The following is a 17670-nucleotide window of genomic DNA, read 5'->3' on the forward strand; positions in this document are numbered from 1 at the left end:
GATTTCTTAGATCCCTTTGTGAGCGCAGGTTTTGAAAGGGAACGACCCTGAGTTCTGGATTTGAGAGACGCAAGGGGATCCGGCGGGAGGAAGGCTGTCGGAGCCAATCAACCCGCCTCCAGTCACCACCGTATCGCTTTGGCCGCGTGCTGTTATTTCTCATCTGCTTTTCCGACTCCCGACCTCGCCCTAGGGTGTCCGGGAAGGCGAGGATCCCAGGTGAGAGGCCAGAGGGCCCTTTCGGGTGGGAGGCCTAAGCGGTGGGGCACAGGCTCCACGACGGGCGGGCCCGGAGCTCAGGGCGTGTCCGCTCCGCTCCCTTGCTGCTCGCTCGACACTGTTCGCTCCTACCAGCTGTAGATGGAGCTGTCTGGGTTCCTGTAGCCTCCGACGAGTCTCGGAGTGTTTCTCTTTAAACGGCCTGAGAGGGACATGCCTCCCAGGATGCAGTTTGTATCAACATGGCAGCTGCTGTGCAGCTCCCCTGTTGAAGAGGCGCTGAGACGGGAGCGCAGCTCGCTGCCGGGGCCGGGGCCGGAGCCGGGGTCGCAGCGGCGGCCGCAGAGGGGCCGCGCGCGGGGCGGGGGCGGGTGCTGAAGGCCGGGGGCCCAGCTCGCGCCGGGAGCGCCGCGGGCCAGCGGGGCCGCCTGCTCTGCCCGCGCGCGCTGCTCCGACGCCGCCGCCGGGACGCGGCAGCTCGGTCCCTGCCACCCAGCGCGCCCGGTACAGGCCGGAGCCCGACGGCCCGCGCGAGAACGAGCGGCGGGGCAGGAAGGGCCGGACCTTGCGGCATCGCCTGCGGAGAGGGCCGGGCGCCGACCCTGCGTGTGGCCGCGCTCGGCGGCGGCGGCAGCGACTCCCCCGGGGCTCGGGCAGGACAGCGCAGGGCCATGGCCGAGGCGGCTTCGGCTCCGGTAAGGGCGGCCCGCACGCGGACCGACACCCGGACTCGCGGCCCCGGGGACGGTCTGCGTGTCCCAGGCTCAGCGGCCCGGCCTGGGGTCTCGGTAAGGGAGGAATGCTGCGACGTTGGGGATGGGGTATGTGTGTGTGGCGGGGGGAGGGACGCTAATGGGGCTTGCGCGCCCCTGAACTGGGCTGGGGTGGGGGTGGGGGGTTGGTATCTAAGGAATTAGGAGCCAGGCGGCGAATGCCGCCGCCGTCTGTCCGAGGCTGCGGCGGCACCCGGATCCGGGGTAATACACACGTGCCCCGAGGTGGGGCGCCCGGGTCGGTGCGCCTCGTTCTTTGCGGAGCCGAGCTGAAGCCTGGCGTCCGTCGGGGTTGCAACCGGTACATTCTCCGCAGAGCTCGGCCGCCTTGGAGCCTTCCCCGACCTGAGCCTGGCGCTGACGCGGCTCTCCCCATTTCGCAGAGCAAAGAAACTGAGGCACCTAAAAACTGGAGGCTATCTGCCTTACCCCAAGGTCACGTAGCGAGTCATCCTTGGCACTGCGTCCACGTCCTAGGAAATGCCTGCTTCCCAGGCTGCGGGCCTGGACCGAGAGAGAGGGAGGGCTCAGACAGCGTCCTCCCATGGTTACGGGTCTGGGCTGGGGCCTAAGGCTGGGGCGGACGGTGGGCACGGGTCCGTCGGGTGGGAAGTTGAGGTTGGATTGGAAGCCAGGCAGTGCCCAGCTGAGCGTCTCCGCTGTGGGGAAGCTCATCTTCCAGCTTCTGTATCTGGAGGATTCTGGGCCAGCCTTCACCCTCCCGACACCAAACTTTGGGTGTCCAGACGGTTGGGGTCCGAGGAGCAAGCTACTAAAGGTTTGAAGGCTGATATTCTCGATCAAAAAGCCATTCTTAGAAGTCAGCCTTAAAATCTCTCGGCTGACCTGCAGTTTGAGATGCAGTAGCTATGCTGGTGAGAAAGATTACTGCATGCGAGTCATTGCATTTGAGCCAGTTTCCTATCCAGAAAGGATGGGGATATGTGGCTTTCAGAAAAGTCGTCTAGCTCTTTAAAAAAAATTTTTTTTTAATCTCTGGGGAAAATAAATAAAATGGAGATTTAAAATTCCTACCTCTGGGCTTAGGTTTCCAGGATCCTTGAATGGTGTATAATCTTGGTTGAACCACACTGAGTGATACAGGAAAATGACCAGGCTTTCTTTTTAAGTCAGATATGTATGGTTATGTGTCTGCTAATATAGCATGAATCCTGGGGTTCCTGTCCACTTATGAGACATGGGGGTAATAAAAGCCCGTGAAATATGGCTCAGAAGGATTTCCGACCCCCTCTTCCCAACCCCCACCCCCCAGTAGTTTGAGAATGTGTGCTTGTATTTACAGCACCATCTCTCTCTTTGGCTACTTCTTTATGCTTAAGGTAAGATCAAATCACAGGTTTACTGGGACTGATGCAATTATAGCAAAGAACTTTTTATTTTTGGAGGGGGTGGGGGATGGGACATGCTCCTTGGCCTCACATCCCTCTACAGCCCTCTAAATCCAGAAATGGAAAAGAGAGAGAAGGTAAAATAACAGAGAACGAATAGTTTTTTTCCTGTGAGCCTTGATTAGACTAGTTGGTGAAGATGTCTTGCTTTGCGGGCTGTATTAACTAAACCAGAGCTTTTTTTTTCCTTTTTTTCCTTAAGGCAGACTCCTTGTTTTGGTTAAACTCCTCTATTATCTGGGTGACTAAGTTTGCCCCTGGGAGGGGAGGGGGCAAGTTTTCCCTTCTTCCCACTAGTTGTAGACAAATACCCTAATTCGCCTCTGAGGTAGGGTCATAATGTGTCTATTGTGTTGCATTAAGCTGTTCCCTTCCCTGTGTTTGAGGGCCCTCCAGGCTTGCCTTCACTGTTGAGAGTGAAGAGTTGAAAGGTAGCTTAGTGGTTGATAAGCTTTCAGATTTAGGGGTCTATGAATCCCTTGAAAGTGTTTGCAAAATTTTGTGTATGTACCTATGTGTATTTTTTGAAGGGGAGAATCTATAACTTTCATCAGGTTTTCTAAGGGGTCCATGAACCCAACCCATGGTAATGTATGTAAGGGCTTCCACTCCTTCTTACTCCACCCCCCAGGACAGAACCTCCCATAGGTCTTTGTTTACTCTCCAAGCCTCCACCAAATTTTAGAGGTAAAAAGGATTCAGAGCTCATACTGACCAGCTGCATAAGTCTACAGATGAGGCCTGGAGGCACCTCCATGTGGCCAGATCATTGTGTATCCTTGGGCACCTTCCTTAGCCTCTTCAAGCCTCAGTGTCCTCATCTACTAAATGTGGATTATACTGGTAGTACTTACTTCATAGGCTTCTTGTGAGGATTAAATGAGGTAGCTCTTTAAAATGCTTTACACAATTCTTAGCACATAATAAATGCCAAGTACTTGTTAGCTATTACCCAACTAATTAGCTCTCCCATTCAATGGCAGTGGAACCATTGAATCATACTACCTCCAAAACCTTTTGCTCAGACAGGGTCTTGGATCTTCAAGCCTTGACTTAAAAGTGTGTTGCTTAGTTAAGCAACTCATAAATGAATGAATGAAAAAATAAAAGAAAGCAAGCTATGGAGGATAAATAGGTTTAGGTGAATCTTTGATGGATGACTAAACAAACTTCATTATTTACCTTAATAACCTTTCTCTTGTAACCCAACAATTTATTTTTCATTCATTCAGCAGACATTTATTGAGCACATACTATGTGTTGGGCTGGGCACCAGGGATATGCTAATTTTTGAATGACAAAACTTGGATTTTCAATTACTTTAAAGATCACATGTATATGGAATATAGTAACTGGCCATTTGGCAGATTCAGTGAGGGAAGATTATGAAGAAATGGACAAAAATTGTTATAGGATAAATTCCATTCACTTCCTGTAAAGGTATTTATTGGTTAGGTAAATACATAACTGGTCACTCATAGAAGATTTTTGGCTTCCTCTCCCCAAGGATACAAGAATTCTCTCATTGTGGATATGCAAGGTGGGGAACGGGGAGAGCTTGAATAATTGAAATCCCAAAAGGAATCTGAATCTTTCTTTTGGTTCTAGTCCCCATGAGTCTTGACAGAAGGAGCAAATTGGCCAAACTGAGCTTTGCATCAGTCCTTGCCTCTTTTCCTCTGCATTCCCTACCTCAAGAACTGTCTGAAAGAACCCAAACCACCAGACTGCACCTACAGCAGGGGCCTGGACCACCAGCCAATGGGACCTCGACTCCTGTAGGCTTGGCTGAATCAGCACGTCCTTGCCTGTCTGGGTGTCTCTCCTGTCTCTGCCTAGAGCAGAAGCAAGCCCAAAATGCCCAGAAGCCCACTCAGCTACTACGGTGGGGACTGGGTCCATAGAAAATGTTTCAAAGTCAAAATACACTGTATTAACTCTTTGAGAAATTTTATTAGGTCAACATTTCAACTTTTATCAAAGAGTAAGAGTCTTGAGAAACTTAAAAAGGTAATATTACACCCTCACTATTGGACAAAAGGGAGGGAAAGCATATAGGAAGTGCCCCAGGAATGCCTAATAGTACTGGTAGAAACAGGGAGGGGTGGGGGGCTGGATGTCAGGGCCACAGTTAAGAGTACTGCCCCTATCCGGTGGTCACTTCCCACCTTGCTGGGAGTCTCATGATAATAACAGGGCCTGGCATTTACAAAACGCTGTTCTATCCGTTTTCAAAGTTGTATCTTGTTTAACGCTCAACCAGCTCAAAGGTAGTAGGTATGTCAGATATTATTATCCTCATTTTCTAGATGAGGATACTGAGAACTGAGAGGTTGAATAACTGACCCAGGTGACCTAGGCAGTAAGAGATGTAGATAAGGTTGAGGGCTAGTGTTCTATTCCAAATCTGGTCCCCTTTTCCATCTGATACACGGCTACTCATAATGATACCTGTGAAGTTGATGCTCTGAAAAAGGAGATAGCTATCAAAAATAGAAGGCTGTATAACCATCTTTTATGTGTTGTTCATAATAGTTTCATAATTTATGTCTAAATCAGTGCTACAGTCTCAAGAAGCAATTCATGTCCCCAGAACATATCTTATTGCTACCAAAACTGAGACCCTTTTAATGTGAATACTTATCTTTGGAATTTACTTTGCCAGCTGGAAACTATGGTCTTCAATCTGTTTTTTCCTTTCTTTCTCTGAAAACAGGTTCAGCAGCTGGACATGGAGACTCAACGCTCATCACCTCTGTCATTCCCCAATGTTCCTCAAGAAGAAACCCTGCGCCAGGCCCCCGCCGGACTGCCCCGAGAAACTCTGTTCACATCCCGTGTTCTCCCCCCCAAAGAAATTCCTTCTTTGTCTCCCACCATTCCCCGGCAAGGCTTCCTACCCCAAACTCCCAGTGCTCCCAAGCAAGAGACTTCTGGCCGAATGCCGCATGTCCTCCAGAAGGGACCTTCACTCCTGTATCCCCCCGCTTCTGAGCAAGAGACTCATCTCCAGTGCCCCCTGGTTTCCCAAGAAGAAACCCAGTATCCACCCCCAACTGCTGCTGAACAAGAAGTCTCACTTCTCTCCCACTCCACCCACCATCAAGAAGCCCCACTGCATTCCCCTGAAGTTCCTGAGAAAGACCCTCTGACTCTCTCTCCCACAGTTCCCGAGTCTGACATGGACTCCCTGCTCCAGAGCCCAGTCTCCCAAAAGGACACTCCCTTCCAGATCTCTTCTGCAGCCCAGAAGGAAGCATCACTTCCGACGGCAGAGATCACCCGCTTGGCTGTGTGGGCTGCCGTCCAGGCGGTGGAGAGGAAGTTGGAGGCCCAGGCTATGAGGTTACTAACCCTGGAGGGCAGGACTGGGACAAATGAAAAAAAGATAGCTGACTGTGAGAAGACGGCCGTGGAGTTCGCTAACCATCTGGAGAGCAAATGGGTTGTGCTGGGGACCCTTCTGCAGGAGTACGGGCTGCTGCAGAGGCGGCTGGAGAACATGGAGAACCTGCTGAAAAACAGAAATTTCTGGATCCTGCGGCTGCCCCCAGGCAGCAATGGAGAAGTCCCCAAGGTAAACCTGTCCCAACTTGGGATTCCCAAGGAAGTGGTCTGAATAGGAATGTTTGTTTTAGGAATTTAGTTTAATGTAAAAGAAAGGGAAAGAAATGACTGAGAAAGAAGAAAAGAGATAATGATTCTTAGGTTGGTTCTAAAGATGGGACACACCAAACCCAAAGTATTTCTTCTATTGATAAAAACATAGGTTAATGGATCAGAGACATGTCCCAGTGATCACTAATTGTCAATTTAGAAAGGTGTTCAGCAGTGTGCTCCATGATGTCTGTATGATGGACAAGGCCAGATGATAAGCACTGTTCAGTGGCTTTACAGTCAGCTACTGATGAGTGTTAATTAGTGAATCATCAACGAGGAGTTAATTATAATTCATGATTTGTTATCAGGGTGAAAGGAGTTCTCAGGTGAAATGTTACAGGACTTTGTCCTGCTCAATGTTTTTATCATTTGACTTATAAATTGTGTTAATGACAGTAAAATTGTGACCTCCAGGTGTATCCTAAAAAAAACTAGAAAACAGGTTTTAATATTATTTTGCAGAAGATTCTGAAGGAACTTGAATGTGGACTGGATTTCTTTCTTCTGGGCTGCTGCCCCCTTTCACGGCCTCATATGGGGAGAAGACTTAGGCTGTATTCTCTATGCCAGCCACTTCTCAAACTGTATTGTGCATATGAATCACCCAGAGAGCCTACTAAATGCAGAAATTGATTTAGTAGGTGTAGAGAAGGGCACAAGATTCTGCATTTCTAGGAAGTCCCCTGGTGGTACCTTTGCTGCTGATCCTCAGTCCACACTTTAGAGTAACAAGGAATATACTGTTATAGAGGAAAAGGATCAGGCAAGGTGAGTCTGTCATTCTCTGGAACCAGGACAGTGACCTGGATCTCTAGAGAGTTCCTAGGTGAATTGCCCATGCCAAAAGTAAGGAAGAGATGCTTGAGCCATTTTTTTGCCTTGGAATTTGACAGCTGTGGGACCTGTGTCTGGCTTCCAGGTGATCAGAGCCGAGCTTGTGTGTGTGATTTCAGGTTCCTGTAACCTTCGATGATGTTGCTGTCCATTTCTCGGAGCAGGAATGGGGAAACCTGTCCGAGTGGCAGAAGGAGCTCTACAAGAACGTGATGAGGGGCAACTATGAGTCTCTGGTTTCCATGGGTAAGGAGAAGGCTTCACTTGTCAAGGGCATTATCTTTAGAGAGCATCAAAAAAGATGCACTCATGTATCCACATGCATCAGTACAGCACAGATCAGAACAGCTTGCAAACCAAGACACCATTCTATGGAGAAGCCGCCGGGATGGGGGGAAAGGACAGACCTAGATATCACTGTTTCTCACCTTTGTATTATTTTCTCTGTGGACCCTATTTTTTTTTAAATTTAGTTTTCCCAGCAAATTGTTTTATATTAAGGAAAGGAAAAAGAATGGAAGAAAACAGATGTTCTAAGTACCTACTAGGTACCAGGCCATATGCTAAGTACTTTACAAGCATCACATTATTTAATCCTTGCAACTCTCCCATAAGGAAGCTAGGATAGGTATTATCACTCCTGTTTCATTATCCAGTTGACTGAACACTGTCATTTATTGTGGACTTATGTTTCCCAGGTTCTCGTCCCCACTGTGCAGATGAGAAATGATCCACGGGGGTTAAGTACTTGCCTTAGGTCTCACTCCCAGGAAGTCACCGTTTCACTGAGATCTGACTTACCCCAAAGTCTGTGGAATTTTTTTTTTTTTCATTATAACTTGCTTTTGTTAAAAGAGTATTTAAGGATGATAATCTGGAAAAATATACCTTAGTTTTATATGTATCCATTTCTCTATATGGGGAACTCTTTGGGTACATGCAAAAAAAGTTAAAAGACATTAAATATGTTATTGTATAGAAACTTTGATTCCTGCTAGAATTGTGTTAATTTTACACACATATAACTCCCCATAGAATAACTCCATTCCTTCTTTTAAAATTTGGTTTTTCTTTGTTAATAATTTTAAAAATACATACTTACTCTGAATATTCAGCAATTTAGAACTATATAATGACAAATAACCCCTCTATACCATTCCCCAGAGGCAACCATCATGCATGAACCTTTGGCTTCTATTCTTTCGCATCTTTTTTTTAATGCGTATGCAAACATAAACGTGGTGCAAGCACTCATGTACATTCAGTTCATGGTTTGCAAAAATGGGATCATTCACTTTTTTTTACCAAATGGTGTGTCACAGACAGCTTTCCACATCAGGACATGTGGACCTACTTCTACAGACTGCACAGTATTTCAGATGAACCATCAGGCATTTAACCTTTCCACAGTTGAACAGCAGGCTGATTCTCTTCTCTCACTATCAGAGTGTTGCGATACACATCTCTGTATATTTGTGCACTGTCTTGAGTATTTCAGTATTCTAGATTCCAAGAAATGGAATTGCTGAGTCAAAAGGACACACCTTTACAATTTTATAGCTTCTGCCCTCCAAAAGGCTGAACCACTTTATGTTTACACAGCTGTGTGTGAAAATGCCCATTTCTCTGTACCCAGGTCTACACTGATGTTCTTCTATTTTAAATCTCTTCCTTTGGATAGGTGAAAAACGACTCCTCGTGATTTTAAATTATATTTCTTTGATGATAAGTGAACTCGTGCATCCTTTCTTATGTTTACTGACCATTTGTATTTCTCCTTTGAATTATCTCTTCATATCTTTGCTTTCTTTTTTTGTTTGTTTGTTTTCTTAATTATAGGGGATCCTTATGTATAATTATGGATATTAAATATATATATGTAATATTTCTTTCAAGTCTCGCTATCTTTTAACTTTATTTCCAAAGAACTTTAAACTTTTTATGTAATGAAATCTATCCGATTTTGTTTTATGGTTTCTAGGTTTTCTATCAAGAGTAATTTTTACTTTATTAAATTTCAAATATTTTGTGCCTTTGTCATAAAAATCCTGAGCAGGCATCGGCCACCTGTGAACAACTCGAGCCACAGATGACAGATGGGCCAATTTTCATTGGTAGGTAGGCTGTACCCAGGTACAGGGACCTAGGTAGATCCCTACATGGGAGGACATGGTATGTGGTTGATACAAACACACACACACAACATGCACACTCACTCGCACACACACATATACACATGCAGAGTGGGCCCTAAGAAAAAGGATTAGAAACTTGGCCCATTTCTTTTCAAACACTGTCTTCCTGGTAGAGGAGCCTGCTCCTGGTCTCACACTCACATAAGTGACACCTTAGCATCCAGAGTGACCTTCTCCCATAATGTATTTCCTTTCCTTTCTTCTGCCCAGACTATGCAATTTCCAAACCAGACCTTATGTCGCAGATGGAGCGAGGGGAGAGGCCGACCATGCAGGAACAGGAAGACTCTGAAGAGGGTGAGACGCCCACAGATCCTAGTGCTGGTGAGTGGCTGGGGGTGGATTCTGGATTCTAGATATTTCAGTCCTCAGGAAGCTCTAGCATGGGGCTTTACAAGCCAAGGTAGACCCTGAAGACATATGTTAGCAAGCTATGTGCAAGAAGTCCTGCGTGGGGCCTCCACGATTGCCGGCAGCCCATTATTAGATAAATAAGAATGCCATTGGTTTCATTGTCTTAGGGATTTTTTGATGTGACCAAGCATCACCTTGCTCTTTGCAGAGAATAAAATAAGAAACTCAAAGAAAGGGAGTAACTAATCGGGGTATTAGTGCTCACACATGCTGGCCCTTCCCATAAAAGGGCCACATCCCTTAGTAGTGTAGCTGGTTGGTGGAACATAAAGAGACAGATCCTAAAATGCATGACTCCAGGCAGGACAGTGTCTAGATGAGGTGGACATACAGAGTCAGCAGGTAGGCATCAGGTATTACCAACTACAGGGGCTTGTAGCTAAGATGCAGGCTCTGAGATCAGGCTGCCTGAATTTGAATCCCAGCTTCTCTGCTTACTAGTGGTATGATCTTAGTTACTTGATCTTTCTAAAATGGGATCAGTACTAATAACTAACCCAAGGGGCTGGCATGTCACGATGGCTCAGTAAAAGCCAGCTATTGTCATTATGCATGGGGTCTCTTTCACAGTATCCATATGTGTAGCCCTTCCACTGCTGGTACTTTCATGGTGTGTAGTGAGTTTTTGGAACCCCTGTTTTGGAATTGCCTTTGGATTTGCATCACTTCATTTGAAGATGTTCAGTGGAAGCAAACCTTTGTCCTTTGTGGGCAACTGTAACATTTGGAAATAGCCTAACATCATCTGTCACTGTGTCTATTATAAAAGGAGGATAATCTAGCTGGGGAATTACTTCAGAGTAGCTAGATTTTACTCTGAAGTAATGCTGTTGGTTTGGGGATCTATAAATTGGCCCCAAGGAGGAGTTTGAGAAATATATTAAGTAATGCCAACCACATGTATTAAGAGTAAAGATGACTTATGAGAGAGACAGAACTCCTGTGAAAATATAAGTGCTGGCTTGTTTGTTAAGAGAGATCTTGCTAGAAATTCACCTAGAAATTTAAATTGAGGGGAGAGGCTGATCATCTTGACAGACAAAAACGATGAATTTAAAAGGAGATGAGGTTGGGAGAATGGGGGCAAGTTGGCACATGTCAGAATGATGTTTTGTTTGGAGGAAAATAGTCTAAATCTTAAAGATTTGAGTGGTCACATCCAAAAATAAGGTTGTATTTGGAATAGAGAGATATGAGATAGAAAAATAAGAAAGAAGAATGAGAGGCAAAGAATGCGAATACGAGAAACATAAATTGTGGTAAAAATCCTAAAATACAGCCTGATGTCCCAGTTGGGGTTTTGTGGTTCAGGTGCTGCTCTTCTGGCATTTTCTTAGAAGTGCTGGGATCAGAGAGCGTGGTTCCCTTTCTCCGTGTCCTGGTTCACACCCTCTTCACAGATGTGCCTCCCGCAGAATGGGGCCAGAATCAAAGAGCAAATACCCCTGCCCACTCTGCCCCAGGCTAGGTTTGCTCTGGCACACGCACTTATGCAGCCTGAGCTTGAGCTTCTGTTGGGAAGTGGCAGCCTCACAGAGGTTTCCTTATATGGCTGAAATGTGCCATGTGTTCCTCTGGCCATCTCCAGACCCTTGGAGCCTGGGATGGGAGGGAGGACAAGAGAGAAGGAAGGAACTACCACCGCTCCACAGAGCTGGCCTTCAATTTGCACCTCTGTGCTAAACCAAAGGCTAAACCTCTACAGATAGCAGGATTGTTCTTTGACACTGCAATTATCAGAGCCTTTAAACAAGTGCTGGGCCAAACCCAAAAGTGGTATCAAGAGGGAAAAGTCTAGAAGATTGAGAATTTTCACAGTTCCAAATACACCAAACATGACAATTTTATGAACTGGTTAAATTCATCTAACAAACTATTTATAAATCATAGGGATTCTTGGATCCCTAATGTCAAGGAGATACAAAGATGACTCTGATATCAACCCTGCTTTTAAAATACTCAGAGCAGGGGCTCCCATTCATGGGCCCGTGAAGGTGGGACTGGAGGCCTGGAGAAACCAGGTACCATTTTCACCTAACCAATTAGCAAAGAGTAAAACAAACAAGAAGGATGGCTGAAATCCCTAACCTTATATGTTGCTGCTGAGAATGGACCTAGTTTTGGTCTTTTTAGAGAACAATTGGATGCTTTCTATTCTTAAAATTTGTTTTAAATAAAATAGTCATACATTTGACCTTATGATTTCCTTTCTGGGATTCTATAGAATCCAAAATACTGGTTAAGATATATACACATATATTTCATCACATATGATAGACTGTTATATAGTCATTAAAATAATATTTATGAAGAGTGCTTATATTATGTTTTGTTATTTATTATTTAATTCATCAAATATTTTTTGTACCAGTTACTATGTTAAGAACTGTGTACCCCAGAGATCCTTTGCCCTCAGACATACACTCTAGTAGAAAGAACTTAAGTTAACAACCAAAGCACCCCACATATGTAAAAATGCAATTACTAATTGTGATAGAGCTATGAAGAAGAGGATCCAGGACTACGAGACATACAACATGATAGATGTCATTTACATTGGAAAGTTAGAAAAGGCCCCTTTGAGCAACTGGAATTTCTGGTGGAAATTAAGGAACAAGTAGGAATTCTGGTTGCTCTGAGAACTACTGGAGGGAGGAAAGATTAGAAGCTAGGAGACCAGTTGGAAGCTCTTTTAATAGTCTAGGCAGGAGACCTTGGCTTAGCCTAGAGAGAGAAGTGGGTATTTGTAAGATATACTATTGCAGTAGAATAGAAAGGACTCAGTAGAGGGGGGAGGCTGAACGTGGGGAAAAGGGAGGTGAGGTGCCAAGGATGGCTCCCAGGTCTCTGGCTTGAGTAACAGGGTGGTAGATGGATGACAACATGAGGTTCAGATTTGGAAAAATGATCAAGAATTCAATTTGAACACTTTACATTTGAGGGCCTGGGAGATGTCAAGGAGGAAATATCAAGGAAGCAGCTGAATAAAGGAGTCTGGAGTTCAAAACCAGGGGCTGAGCTAGAAACAGACATTTGGTGTTGGTTACATAGCCTGGATTACTTACTCAGGGAGAGACTCTAGAGGGAGAAAGAAGAGAGTACAGGTCACACACCATGATATTTAGAGCAGATTTGGGGACTTTTTTTTTTAATTTTTATTGGGATTGTTCAGATACCAATTATCCAAAGATCCAAAGTGTACAATCAGTTGCCCCTGGTACCCTCATACAGCTGTGCATCCATTACCGCACTTAATTTTTGTTCCATTTTTAGAACCTTTTCATTACTCCAGATAAGATATAAAGTGAAAGATGTAAAAAGAAAAAAAAAGAAAAGAAACTCGAATCCTCCCATATCCCTAACCAACCCCCCTCAATTGTTGACTTGTAGTGTTGGTATAGTACATTGTTACTGTTTATGAAAAAATGTTGAAATACTACTAACTGTAGTATATAGTTTGCAATAGGTATATATTTCTTCCCTATATGCCCCTCTATTATTAACTTCTAGTTGTACTGTCATACATTTGTTCTGGTTCATGGAAGAGTTTTCTAATATTTGTACAGTTAATCATGGACATTGCCCACCATAGGATTCAGTTTTATACAGTCCCATCTTTTGACCTCCAACTTTCCTTCTGGTGACATATATGACTCTGAGCTTCCCCTTTCCACCTCATTCACGCACCATTCGGCAATGTTAGTTATTCTCACATCTTGCTACTGACACCTCTTGTTCATTTCCAAACATTTAAGTTCATCCTAGTTGAACATTCTGCTCATACTAAGCAACCACTCCAGATTTGGGGATTTTTAATATATTGGTCTGGGTGGCACCAGCTTGCAAGGTGATTCTCGTATGCAACCAAGACTGAAAACCACTGTTGTGCAGAATCTAAAAAGAGAAGAAGGAATCAGAAGAAAGAACAGAGGATGGCCAGAAGGTATCAGAAAAATTAGGATAGTGCATCATTGGGTATTTCAAAAGAAGAATGTTTCCAGAAAGAGGGAGTGTGGTGAAAAATATTGAATTTTGCTATATGATTGAGGAAGACAGAGACTGAAAAGTGTCCATTGCATTTGCAAATTGGAAATTATCAGTAACGAAGCAAGAGAAATCTTGGTGGCAAAACAGAGAAAGCCTGATTAGAGTAGGGTGAGGAATGAATTGGGGGTGGGGGGCAAGGAAGTAGAGACAGCACATATTGACAGTTGTTTCAAGATGCTTAGCTGTGAGTTGGTTGGTAGTGGAAAGGTGGGGCTGGATGGGGGTTTCCTATTTGTTTAGGATGGGGATTGCTAAAGCCTTTTGGAAATGTTGATGGTTAACAATCCTGTTGATAGGAGAGGTTAATGATGTAGAAGTAGAAGATGTAAATATAATATGAAGTCAGTGATGTAAACAAAAGATAGAAGAAAATTGGATGGAAACATACCAAAATCATATTTCCTTATGCTTTCTCAAATTTTCTAAAGTGAGCATATATTACTTCTTATTCAATAAAAATATTTTTAAAAAAACAATGCATGAAGACTTTCCATTTAAAGATGGCAGATTGAACGTGTGTTTACTCCTACCTTTCAAATCCTTCTAAAACAGTGAAGGGATTTTTTTAGTGCAATTTTATTGATATATTCATATACCACATAATCCATCCAAAGTATGCAATCAGTGACTCACAGTATCATCATGTAGTTGTGCATTCAAGTGAAGGGATTTTTTTTTTTTTTATTAAATTCACTTTTATTGAAATACATTCACACACCATACAATCATCCATGATATACAATCCACTGTCCACAGTATGATAACATAGTTATGCGTTCATCACCACAATCTATCTCTGAACATTTTCCTTACATCAGAAAGAACCAGAACAAGAATAAAAAATAAAAGTGAAAAAAGAACACCCAAATCATCCCCCCATCCCACCCCGTTTGTCCTTTAGTTTTTATCCCCATTCCTCCAAAGTGAAGGGATTTTTGAAAAGAACGGACAAGGAGACAACAAAATTTTGGAGCCTGAAAGCAGATGAATGGATGATTACTGATTTAGAAAGCTGAATCTGAAATTGGTATTTAGGAAAGCTGAGAAGAAACCCAATTTGCATTCCTTACCCGTTACTCCTGCCATCACTGAAGGCTCAGGGATTAGCAGAACCAGGTATATCTAGAGATGGGTAAAGTTGGTGGATAAAAATGGAAGACTGGTTGAACATCTTTTAAAGAGGCATTTAACCTCTCCTTCCATTATCTTCTTCAACTCCTACAGTCGGCATCTGCTTCTACCCTGCCCTGGCAGATGACTGAAGGCTTATTCTCTGGAGAGGGTGAAAAAGACTGTTCTGGACAGGGGACACCATGGGGTGGGGTACCATACTGAAAACCGGGGAGTAAGTGAAACTTGATGTACTGAATCTTGAGATCTCCAGCCTTCTTCCCCAACCTGACTCCCAAAATGCTGGCAGCCAGGATTGTTTAAACCCTCAGGGCAGGATATTGGAAGAGACTTATCTGAGACTGTGGAAACTAGCCCAAGAGTTTTCTTAATGAAATGACCTAATCAAATCATCTCACTTGGAGGCCCCAGTTAGCAAGTCCCATCCAAATGCACAGAACTTTACTTGTCTTTTGAGTGTTCCACTTTTAAATAAAATGGACAACCAAGAACCACGAAACATTTGGGAAAAGCCTTTAATGTACAGAGATCAAATCAGACAGAAAAATAAATTTAGAGGAAGCAGATCATATGAGGGGGTAAGTATAAATACATACATACATACATACATACATACATACATATATATATGCACTCACTTCTTTAACCACTCTAGGGATTATATATATATATAAATGTATATAAATATATATTTATAAAATATTTATATTTTTAATATATATTTTAATATATATATAACCACTTTAGGGATTTTATATATAAATATATATTTATAAAATATATATTTATAAAATATAAATATATAAAATATATATATAAAATCCCTAGAGTGGTTAAAGAAATGAGTGCATCCATGACACAAAAGCATAATGTCTATTTTTAAAAGAAATATAAAGGAACTCTTGAAAATTAAAAATATCTTAATACAAATTAAAAACTAAGTAGCAGTATTGGAAGATAAAGTTGAGCGCATCTCCCAGAAAATAAAGCAAAAAGACAAAAAGAAATAGAGAAAGAATAGGAAAAGAATGGAAGTCCAACATCCAGATAATAGGAGTATCAGAGAAAAAGATGGGCAAAAACAGAGGAGAGGGAATTTTCAACAAAATAATTCAAGAAAAATTCCCAGCACTGGAAGACATGGTTTTCCAGGTTGAAAGAGATTGGTGAAAATAGACACACACCCTAGGCACCTCAGCAAGAAATTTCAGAGCATCTGAGGACAAAGAGATGATTCTGCAAGCTTCCAGAGAGAGGGAGGGAAAAAAGGTTCAGACAAAGGAACAAGAATCCAAATGGCCTCAGACTTTTAAACAATATTGGAAACTAGAAGATAGTAGAACAATGCCTTTAAAATTCTGAGGGAAGACATTTTCCAACCTAGAATTTGATAGCTAGCCAAACTATTTTAATTAAATATGAGAGTGAAATGGAGACATTTTGAAGTGTTCATGGTCTCCCACACACTGTTTCTCAAGCCAGAGGAGATGCTTTGCCAAATGAGAAAGTAAACCAAGAAAGAGGAAATACGGGAGACCCAGGGGTTAGGAACTCCAACACGATAGGTGGAGGGACCCCTGGGCGATGGTGGAGAGGAATCCCTAGAAGACAGCTGTGTACCAAAGGCAACCAGTCATATCAGAGCAGATCAGAAGGTTTCAGAGAAGTTTTCATTAAGAAGATGAAATTGATGACATAGTCAATATGTTTGAATGTTTTGAGAGGAGAGTTACACAGTGATCGAAGGGGGAACATTGGAGTTGAATTAATGGTAATTAATAGTGAACTAAGCAAAAGAGAAACTTCTTAGCTCCAGGGGAAACAAAAAGGTTTATAGGCATAGAAAAGTATTTATAGTATACTACATTGTTCAATTATGAGTAATATTCATATAATCTAATAATGTAAACACCCAATGTTGATACTATCAAAATTACAATGAAACTGTACTGGCAGGATCAGGGACTTGGAAAAAGTGGGTAAGGAGGTGGAGGAGATGGACCTCATCTCCTCCACCTGTTAGCAGTCGTTAGATAATGCTTACAGTTGAAAAATCAAGGAGCAGCAATCTAAGTATGTTACTTAGAGTTCTGAATGGGGGTTTGGGGTGGAGTAGAATCTGCTTTTAACAGGTCTTGAAGAACTATTTAGTCCTCAGGGCTATGTGCCTGTATTATTATTTTTTAAAAGATTAAAAAAATAAATATACCAACATTTTAAAAAGTCTAACAAAGTGTACCTATGAGAAGGTTGCAAAATTCATGTCAGCCATCATTTCTTTGCTTTGAGCTAGTAGAGAAAGTTAATGCAGCAGCACTGCTTTTACTTTCCAATAAAACTCTTAATGTTTCATTAACATATGTATATGTCTTTTGCCATTTGTATTTCTAAACAATTCAGAAAAAAAAAATAGAGTAAAAGTTCCCAGTAACTCTCTCTCAAGAGTCAAAAGTTTATTTCTTCCTTTTTTTTGTGCATAGAATAATATACACACATACATATGGTCTTAATTAAACAATCCATAAATACATTCTTATTATTAAAACCCAATATAGAAGGATATTGTCTGGCAACGTGCCTTTTTCCATACTATATCTTTGACATCTTTTTACATCAGAACCTGTGAATGTTCTTTTTAATAGCAGACTATGTAGTTTCCTGGGTAATAATTTCATGATTTATTTAAATTATCTCCCACTGATGTACATTTAGGGTGTTTATAAGTTTCAGTGATTCAATAAAGATCCTTATAAATAAATCTTTGTGCATTTGTCAGAAACTAGAATTCTAGAAGTAGATTTGCTGGGTGAAAGGATATACCCATTAAAAATTTTAAAAGATATTGGCACGTGTCCTTCAAACAGTTGTGCCAATTTATATTCCTTCATCTATATCTCAGAATACCTATTTCCCCACCCATGCCAAGTATTATTTATCCTTGTAATATCTGCCAAACTGATGGGCAAAAAAAATTTTTATATTTTCATT

General features: G+C 42.6%; 1 protein-coding gene across 2 annotated transcripts in view; it reads left to right on the plus strand.

Moving 5' to 3' along the window:
* The first annotated feature begins 741 nt into the window (after window positions 1-741).
* Window positions 742-17670, plus strand: part of ZNF777 (zinc finger protein 777) — a 31795-nt gene continuing 14866 nt past the window's right edge. The window contains exons 1-4 of one of the 2 annotated variants that reach the window (XM_037835892.1): window positions 742-1007; window positions 5118-5978; window positions 7015-7141; window positions 9301-9414. In XM_037835892.1, the coding sequence (XP_037691820.1) occupies window positions 891-1007; window positions 5118-5978; window positions 7015-7141; window positions 9301-9414 (1219 nt within the window). In that variant the 5' untranslated portion in view covers window positions 742-890. The remainder of the gene's footprint in view (window positions 1008-5117; window positions 5979-7014; window positions 7142-9300; window positions 9415-17670) is intronic. The other variant, XM_037835893.1, reaches the window with a different exon arrangement.

This window comes from Choloepus didactylus, chromosome 5 (genome assembly GCF_015220235.1).
Source record: "Choloepus didactylus isolate mChoDid1 chromosome 5, mChoDid1.pri, whole genome shotgun sequence".
Lineage (NCBI taxonomy): Eukaryota > Metazoa > Chordata > Mammalia > Pilosa > Megalonychidae > Choloepus > Choloepus didactylus.